The following is a 9720-nucleotide window of genomic DNA, read 5'->3' on the forward strand; positions in this document are numbered from 1 at the left end:
GGTCAGACACACTCTAAATTCAAAGACAGTCCCTTTACTTTATGCTGCATAGAGACATTGACAGCCAGACTGGCAGCCACATCTCAATGTCAGGAGGGAACCTTAAATGTCAACTTGATTTTCCTGTGGTAGGATTCTTCTTTCTGACTATCCCAGCATTTTTCTGCATTTTGCTGCAGCACAGAGTTTCCACCTCAAAGCTTTATAAATCAAATAGCTTCATGAAGGCTCCCTCATGTACCAAAACCACCCAGTCATCTGCTTTGGAAGGAAACAACAAAATGGTGATGAAAGTCTTGGGTGACAAAGTAAATTGAGTTACTGTTACACGAGTGGGTGGTAAGAAGACTGCACAGTACCTACCCACAACTCTTAACAAAGACAGTTGCATGAAGATCCTCTGAGATTAGGCCAGAGAGAGAGAATTATTTCCTTGACGTTTGGTAGAAAATAAAAACCCATCCATCATTTTCATGCAGAGTAGCTGCACTCATTTATAGCATTTGAATGTGTTAAGATTCAAAGAAACTTAGGTAAAATAAAACAACACAATTAAAAGATCAAAGGCTTGTGTTGGGTGTTTTCATTTTTACAAATGTCATTCAGCTTAAGTTATTTATAATACTTCACAGTACACTAGTGAATGCTGTCACATTTCATAAAACAATTAAGTCTTAGTAATAGGAGACACCTCAATTATCCTGTCTATATTTAATATTTACTGAGAAGTGATGTGTGTCTTATGACTGTTACCATGTCTGAAAACAAAAGAACAAAAAGAATGAGGATGTTTTCAAGTTTATATTTCTGCTTTGGTCCCCATCTGTAGTCTCAGGTACTTAAATGCTCATCAACAGTGAGAGGGTTTGTGTAATAAGGATTTCCCAGAATTTCCTTGCCATAACGTTTTCCCCTTCAAACACAGTGACAAACCACCTCTAATTATAACTCCGGTTACTTACTGCCACGGCAGACAAGCAGTTCTTGCTGATGGAGCAGGGGGAGAGGCCAGCTCGATTCTTGGCTCCGGCTCTCAGAGGAAGGGTCGGGAAAGCACGCAAGGCACATCCCAAACAGATTCATTTGGCAAGCCGGGGAGAAACTTCAGCCAAGGGAGCTCAAAGCAGCTCCTTGAGGTGGTGCCCGCTCACAGGGACTCATTGCTCCAGGAGCGGAGCGGGCCAGGGGAGCTGAGGAAAGCCGTGCCCCAACCTCCTCCTTACCGAGCGGGCAGGGCGCGACTCCCCGCAGGAATTCCCCGCAGGGCACCAGCCGCGGAGATATCAGCGGCACAGGACTCCGAGAGGGTCCATTACTGCCCCACACTTGGAAATTCCTGGCTCAAGGAGGAGCAAAACTTCTAAAGCCTGCCACCCACTGCCTCAGTCAGGATTTCTCAACCTGGTCAAAATGAAACTGCATTTCTCTAGGAAAACTATTCTCTGGTGACAAGTGTTTGCCAAACATCACTTGAGCTCTCTCAAGAGGGACATTAAAAATTACAATTTTGTTTTTATTTCCAATGCCACTAATCCAGATTCCCTGAAATTCTAAATAATAATTAATTAATAAATTAAAAACCATTTGCTCTATTGATTGTTTCAGTTAGCTTGCTCTTTAGGTTGTGTTGTTTTGATTTTTAGGGATGATCTTTTGTTTGGTTGGGGTTCTTATTCATTTATTTATTACTTTTACTATTTCTCTAAGCTTAATTAAATGCCAAGACTGCATTTCAGATTAGATTTTGGAGGTGCAAATACTTGCAGGAAAGTACCAGGTAATGCTTTATTTTCCAGGTTTCCTCTTACCATAGCTTTTTATTGTATATTTATTGTATATTCTTAATAAGCATCCATCTTTGGTATAATCTGAATTTCTCTTTATATCAAGAATTACTTCAGGAAAGCAACTTTAACCTCTACTTAGTCTAAAAGACACCACAAGGTTCCTCACAAACTTTGCAATGACAAAATAATAAAAATTAAAGGGAAACAAAAAATGACCTCACAGCTTTCTGTTCCAGTATCTTGTAAATATTCTGCTGGGTCTAGAAATGTAAGAACCAAACTGTAAAAATCATTTCTCTCTGGCAGATGTACATATATAATTCACTTTTCATTTGCCAATCTTTTCACAGCGGGAAACTGAACTTTTGGGTTTATCAGTTTACAAAAAAATAAAAAAAGTTTTTCATTTTGTGAGCCAATATTTCAGATTTTCAGCAGAAGAGCCAAAACATCGTTAAGATATTTAACTCTGTATCTGCAGGACAATAAATAAATTAGGGCTAAGAATTGCTGCTTAGCTGCTGGCATCCAACCATAGGGTGGGTCAGCCTAGTTTAAGAGATGAACAGAGAGATTTCTCCCTGAAAAGGGAGATTTGTGTGGCTGTCACTCGGTCTGCACAGCAACAGGTGCTGCAAGAGCAGGACCGGTGCTGGGGGCGATGGAAGATCCGCTCAAGGGATGTTGCAGCGCACGGACACGGAACAGCCCCGCTCTGAAGCCATCAGCTCCCGCACAGCCACATCCCCAGGCAAAGTGGAGCATCCCCACCCTTTGTGTGTCCCCAATTGCAGCGCAGATCTGCTCCGAGCGGAGCTCCCGGGGCGGACAAGGAGCTCTGCGGACTGCCAGGTGCAAGGGGATATGGCTATGGTCCTGGGAATTTTCAAGCTCCCCACGGGGTATACCTGCGTTATTTAAAGCAAGTTTTCCCTCCTGCTGGTTTGGCCGGAGGACAAACACGCCTACACTGGTATTTGCTACACAAAATTATGACATATTTAATACAGCAGCTTCTGCGTTTCAAGCTACAGGCCACATCGGTACAAAACATTGGTTTCTGAACATGTTACTCGTAGTTTTGGTACAATTCTTGAGAAATTAACAAGTTATTTACATGCAAAAACATCAGCTAATTAGAGATTAGGATATTTCCTGTTTAACAACAAATTTAAAAAGGTCATACGTTAAGCCCAGACTCAAGCAAACTACAGTTTAATAACATTGGTACAGAAGTTTTTCTTCCTTTTCTCCCCTGTAACACTACCCTGACCTCCCATTCCACTCCTTCAACCACCACCAATAGATTTATTATTTTATATGCATTTTCATGCACCTCTATTGTTTTAAGCAAGTTCCAGCTGTTGGGGTTTTATTCCTGAATGTATAAAAACAGCTCTACAGGTGTGTATGGCAATGTAATGCGCCTGCATAGAGAGCCCTAAATGAGCTGTTTGAAAGGCTCTACAAAGCTTGAATAATTTCTATTGTGCTAGCGGGTAAGGGAGTCCAAGTGCCAAGGTAAATAGGTTTTCCTGGACCTAATATAGCCATTTACATTCACAAATGTATTTCAGCACCATAATTTACTGAGAGAAATGGTAGCAATTTAAAGAGACTGGGGTTGCAGGGTGTGGAGAACTCAGTAGAGATCCTGTGTGGCCTTCTATCTAACCAGATTGTTCTCATTATGGATAAATGATAAAGTGAATATTATCTGTAGGAAACCAGCCATAAATGAGGAAAAAGTGTGGAAATCCACGGGTGCAAAGAAAATGTACTTTCTTGTACCTATCTTAAGTCAAGTAGAATGAGTGATATGCATCAAGAGATGTTTAAGAAAAGGGTTTGAAAGTTCAGGACTTGTTATATGCTTGCATAGACAAAGGAGAGGAGAAGGAGGAAAAAACTCTACATTTCATCCTAAAAGCATCTAATATTAAACCCTTACAAATATTGACCATGCAGAAAACTTCAAGCATACCCACAACTTTAACACACTCCTTAACAACCTAGACAGCAGAACATAAGAAACATATTTTATTATCACCTCTTCCCTACCCTCATGCCAGCCCCAAAAAAGGCAGAAGGCTTATTGCAAACTCCTTTCTTTCTGTCCCAAGAGCAAACACCTGAGCAAACCTGTCTTGTTAGCAGCCACTTTATTTCAGCAGCTCACCTCAGACTTTACCTGCAACAGATTTGCCCCTAAATGGCACAAGCTAAGAAATTTGTCTGGGTAGAGATGCAGAAGTACCAAGAGCTGACTGATGCAATGTTTGTTTCAGAGGTATTCAGTCATTTTCCTTTTCACATCACTCACCTTTCTGAGTCTAGGACGAATCATCCCAAACTTCACACACTGCTGGGATCATCAGCCCTGATTGGGGAATGTCTCTCTGCACACATCAAGTATTATATAAAATTTCAGCTATGAAGAGTGTTTAATTACATCAACTTTAAACCCTGCCACATGCAGAGCTTAGACCAGCTCCTAAGTTATCCCAGCTGTAAATTGACAGCACATTTAAGCATCCCCATGGCCGGGGAGAGTCTTCAGCTAATATACTTGTGGCTAGAGACACCCTTTTCTTGCAGACACAAGTAACAGCTCTGTGTTTTCTGTCCTCCCAGCTGAGAGGGCTCATCCCTAAGCACACTAGAACATGAGTTACTGATGGTGTGCTGCCTCCACAGGGGCTCTGCAACTAGAATTAGTTAAGACTCAAAAACTTTTTGGCATGGACCTTCTCAGACAGCACTCCGTTTTGGCAGATGCTGGCAATTAGCAGCTCCTAACTGGTACCAGAACAGCAGACAAGCCCCAGCGACGGCCCCTTCACGCAGGTGTATTTACAAGAGGAACAAAAACATTTATTTGACATCAGACACATGAAGCAAAAGCACAGCCATAAAAACAGAAAACCCTGATTATGAAAGTAACATCCTGCTGAGGCCGTAGCAGGGCACGTGGCGCCCGGTGGCTGCCTGCTGGCGGCCCCCAGCCCGCAGCCACGCGTGGGGTGCCGGGCACAGCAGCCCCCCTATCTTATCAGCCGCTGGGGCTTATGCAACGGCGACCGGCGCGGGTGGGGAGCAGGCAGGGAGGGGACACTGCATTCCGGGAGAATTCCCACAGACAGCTCATCCCGGGAGCAGCGGGGCCGCCAGAAAGGCTTTTCCCATCCCCTTAACGAACGTTTGGAGGCGCCGGGATCACGGGCAGCTGTGTTTTCACTGAAAAGGGCAAGCCCTAATCCCTAGCCAGCCGGGCAAGAGCCCCGACTCTGGCTCAGAGTAACTCTGAAGTTCACCCACATTCCCCGTCACGCTCCCCATCTCCCCTGGCGCTGCCACGCCGGAGGAGCGCCCTAAACCTGACGGCAGCAGCAGGGCTGAGAGCCGCTCGCTCGCTGGTTTAAGGGAACGCAGATCTGGGAGAGCTTTCAGACTTCGGAATGAAGAAGAAGCCCCTTGGGTGTCAGGCGAGTCCGGCGGTGCTGCGGCCAGGCAGCGGCGTGAGGGCAGCACCGTCGGACCCGCCTGCCGCCTCCCCACCCAGCGAGAGGCGCCCGGCCGGCCGGCACCCACCTGTAGGACACCTGCTTCCTGAAGGTGAGGCTCCGCAGCTTCTCCTCCAGCGACTCGTCCGCCGCCGACAGCCCCTGCTCCTCCGGGATCCCGGCGGCGCCCGCCGCCTCCCCGCCACCCTCGGCCCCCCGGCAGCCGCCGCCGCCCGCCGCCCCCGTCTCCTCCCCGCCTGCCGCGGGGGGGTTCATTGCGGCGGGGCAGCGGGGCCGAGAAGGAGGAGGAGGCGGGGGCAGGGGAGGGCCGGCCGGCGGCTGCAGGCGCTGGGGGGCGGCGGCGGCCGGGGGACCGCAGCTCCCGGGGCCGCGGGGCGCGCTGCGAGCCGCGGCGGCTGCAAATGGCAGCGCGACCGCGCAGCATCCATCGGCGGCCGCACTGCAGCGGGGCATTGTGGGAAACTCCTGGCCGGCCACGCCCGCCGCCACGCCCCGCCCGCTGCCGGCCAATGGCGGCGCCGCGCCCCGCCGCGCCCCGCGGCCCCCGCCAACACCTGCCCGGGCAGGCACAGGTGCCCCGGGCACCCAGCGCTGCCCTCGTCTTCTTACAGCCCCGCTTGCTCGCTGATCGCTTCCAGTCTGTTACCCCGCTGATCTCAGTTTGGTGCGCTCAGAATCAAAGCACCCCGCGGCAAAGACGTCCACGGAGCTCCTTCGTAAAGTTGATTGTACTCCCATCTTGTTCCTTGCTTCTCCCTTTTCTTCATCAGGGGACACTAGGGAAAACTTCAGAGAATAGCATCAGCATGTTTCAGCACAAGAGCCGACAGTGACGTAAGATTAAAAAGTATAGAAAAGGTTGAGGTCTGTGGCTATACAGAAATTACTGCAGGAATTATGCACAGACAGTTGTTTGTTTTCTGCCTGCAAAAGTTCCCTGAGGTAATGCAATCCAAAATAGAAAGACATAAAATAAATAAATAAATAAAACCCCATGAACAAGTATGCTCTACAGATAAAGCAACGCGACAGGAAGAGATTTCAGAAACTCCTGTGCTCACTAAGCAGGCTTGCCTCTTCTGTGTGAACCCTGTGCCAATCAGGTTCATGACAGTCAACAGATTCCATATACCTGATCCTCACTCCTTTCCAAGACCATTTCCAAATTACTTTTAATTACTAGCAAAGCATGTAAAGCATAATATAGCGATGTAGAACCCTTGCTTATTAGAAGTAAAACTAAGGTTCTTACGCAGGACTGTAAAAAGAAGGTCTGGATCCTCCTCTGAGCTGTGTGCAGAGATCTACAAAGCAGCATGAGCTCCACTGGAACCATTGGTCCTTTTCCATTGAGAGCTGGGACCTCAGCTGTAAAGTCTCTGGTTAACTTCCAGGGAAATCAGCAGTGAATGTTGCTTGTGAAAGCATTCACTCTAAGATCATGTGACAAATATTTTTTGCAGAAACAAACTAAACCATCTTGGGATGGATCTGTCAAAGAGCAGTTCAGAACCAGCCCAAAAGTCAGCTTCAAGGATGGGGAGTGGCACCCTAAGTCCCTCTCTTATCAGTGCTATTTTTGAGGTTTTGCCATTGGTGAGAATCATGTGGCCCGTTGCTATGAGAAGATGCCAATGACATGTGCTAAAAAACCTGTAACTGCAAATTAATTTTGCACTCGGAGAGCAGAACACTGTGCATCATCTCACAGCTTTATTCTCCCAGCCTTTGGCCCACAGCTCTGTGGCCTGTGCCCCAGCTAACAGCTCCACCTCCCCCAGAGCATCTGGAGCAAAGCCTAACAACTAATCAGGATTTCCTACCCCCTCTCCAGGGAACATCCATGCCACCGAGCCACCTCCTTCAGCACAAGCTCTTCTGTAGCTCCTGCTTGTCAATAACCCTTTTATCCACATGACCAAATTGACACTCTGCTCCGGGATTACCTATTTTTCCTCTGACTGCTGCAATTTGCATGACTCATTTGCAACATGAAGAGCTAAATTGACTTCCTTTGCCTTTTTTCTGAATAAGAGCAATTATGAGAGAGTCTGAGGCTCGTGAAGGAAAGTCCTGCTACACTATTACACCTGTGGTGTAGCTGTGAGTCCCTGTGGGCACAGGAAGACAGCAACAGTGGAAACTTTGTAGGAGTATCACGTTTGCTCTAAGGTGTGGCTGCAGACATACCACTGGGCCAGGAGGGAAAGGACGAGCACAAAAATAGATTTTTAGCAGGTTTTGCCAGTATCTGGGATTATCATGCTAACAAGAAATCTGAACTCCCAGGTCTGGGTTCTCATCTCTTAAATGCTGTCAGGTTAAATGGAGCACCTCACACCACTCCGTGGTGCCTCCCTCGAGAGCTCTCTCCCTGGGTGAGCTGACAAGGTTCAGCAGGTGGGGAGCTCTTTTTCCTGGGTGGAAACTTCTCACCATAATGCATGCCATGAATAGCAGGGTGGATGGTGGGAATGAAAGAGGAACTGCAGCGAAATGAGGGATTTCAGCCTTTTGGAGTAAAGCCAAGGGAAGGTTTATTCCATTACTCACATGCCTGTAAAATCCCATTTTGAACACTTCAGTGTGCACAGACTGTGTGCACTGCAGTAAGTTTTATTCTGAGCAAGAGGGACTGAAAATTCTTTTTGTAATAGAAAAGAGATGTATATATTAAAAAGGGGATTGGGGAAGAAAAGGATGAGGCAACCTTACTTGTTCAGTGTGCCAGGCTAGCCAGTGAGGAGTCAGTCTACTTTAAATGCTCCATATTCCTTAAATACACACAAAATTTATCTCCAGGTTAGCCCCCAACATTCAACTTTCAGGAAAAAAATAGAAAACATATAAAAATAAATTTATACACATAGACATGTGTATGCATGTATTTGCATCTCCTCCAATCGTAAATATTTTTTTAAATGTTACATAAGTGGCCAGCTTCCCTTTCCAGATCCAATGTTGATAGACTGGCTCCACCCACAACAACATTCCCTTTTGGTCAACATTTGAAGGTCTAGTAGAACACTGCTCATCCACTGGGAAACTGAGGGGTGTTGAGGCTCAGCAAGGAGAGACCCACCTCAGCTGAGTAGATCAAACACAGATTTTTACCAAAGAGGTTTAAAAAAGAGGGCTAACCAGACCCTAAGCATTTCTTTAGACAGAGAAAATGAGACAATCAAACAGTCATGGACTTATTCTTGTCTTCCCTCAGCAGTACCACAGCGAAGATAGGGGCCAGAACTTATAATTTCCTCCTTATAAGAGAAACACAAAATAGGAATTTTATAGCATTGCATAGAACTTGTGCAAACACAGTGTAAGACTAATTCAATAATGAAAGCATAACCATATGAAGCCCACAGAGACACCAAGAAAATGAGAAATTAAATAAATCACTTTCACTTTTTTGAGGCACAAACTGGAGGGAGACAAGACACTCAAGCATTATTATTCATTAGAAATGAAATATGCTTTTGTTTCCAATTGCTATCTCCTTTGGATCACCTTGCTTTGCCTAATCTCAGTGTGATTTACAGAGAGGAAGAAACGACCACTGGCTTTGCAGACTAGGAATGTGAAGCATGGAATAAATAGGGCAAGCCAAAGTCACCAGCATGCCACAAGCATGAGGCCCACGTTTCTAAAAAAATCCTAAAGCAAACAAATCAGGAAAGGGAGCATCAGGAATGAATCTTCCATTAAATACCTTCAAGGGTGGAGAAGACTGTGCTGTTGTAAAATAGGTACAAACAATAGCTACCAGCACAAGGAGAACACTTTCTATCCAAACATGCCATGAGAGGCATCACGAGCTGCATTTGGACACCCTTCCTCCTGCCCTGCAACAGGAAAAAGGAGCATCAAAATCCAGCCTTGGATTCAAACAGTAAGATGCTTTTCCAAGAACAGCATGTCCTGGAGGCTGATAGGTAGGGAGGCTGACAGCTCATCACACAGCATTTCCCCATTGTGTGGGGGTTTCTTTTTCAGGCAGACTCCCTGCAGCATCACCTGCTGTGTGATGCTCTAAGGGTTGCACAGAGATCCGAGGAGATTCTCAACTGGCGGCTAATCACCGGCCTGTGTTTTGTTTGCTTGGAGGAACTGAGCTCAGCTAAAACTAAACTGAGGGTAACTTTTCCAATCAGTCACAGTCTAATGATTTTCCTCTAAAAATGCTATATATGGCTTGATGCTGCAAACAAGTGCCCTGGATCAATAGTCCTGGCAAGTGAAATTGCCTCTTTGGAAAGGAAGAGGCACACAGGGTAGATCCTTGGAGAAGAGCGTCTCTTTTTTCTTCCTTCACTGCCAATTTCTTTTGCTACTTTAACCTCTTTAGCCCCAGATCAAGGCATTTCTGAAAATCTGCATCAGCCAGAAATTTTGTGCAGGCCACAGTG

The 9720-nt window shown here is 46.2% G+C and overlaps 1 protein-coding gene across 5 annotated transcripts in view; it reads right to left on the bottom strand.

The window, feature by feature from the left end:
• The window catches only part of DGKI (diacylglycerol kinase iota), a 196215-nt gene extending 190286 nt beyond the window's left edge, over positions 1 to 5929 (bottom strand). For 2 of the 5 annotated variants that reach the window (XM_072923537.1, XM_030263301.4), the window contains exon 1: positions 5379 to 5777. In XM_072923537.1, the coding sequence (XP_072779638.1) occupies positions 5379 to 5764 (386 nt within the window). In that variant the 5' untranslated portion in view covers positions 5765 to 5777. Of the gene's footprint in view, positions 1 to 5378 lie in introns of all 5 variants that reach the window. The other 3 variants (XM_030263299.4, XM_072923536.1, XM_072923538.1) reach the window with 3 other exon arrangements.
• Positions 5930 to 9720: the final 3791 nt, after the last annotated feature.

This window comes from Taeniopygia guttata, chromosome 1A (genome assembly GCF_048771995.1).
Source record: "Taeniopygia guttata chromosome 1A, bTaeGut7.mat, whole genome shotgun sequence".
NCBI lineage: Eukaryota > Metazoa > Chordata > Aves > Passeriformes > Estrildidae > Taeniopygia > Taeniopygia guttata.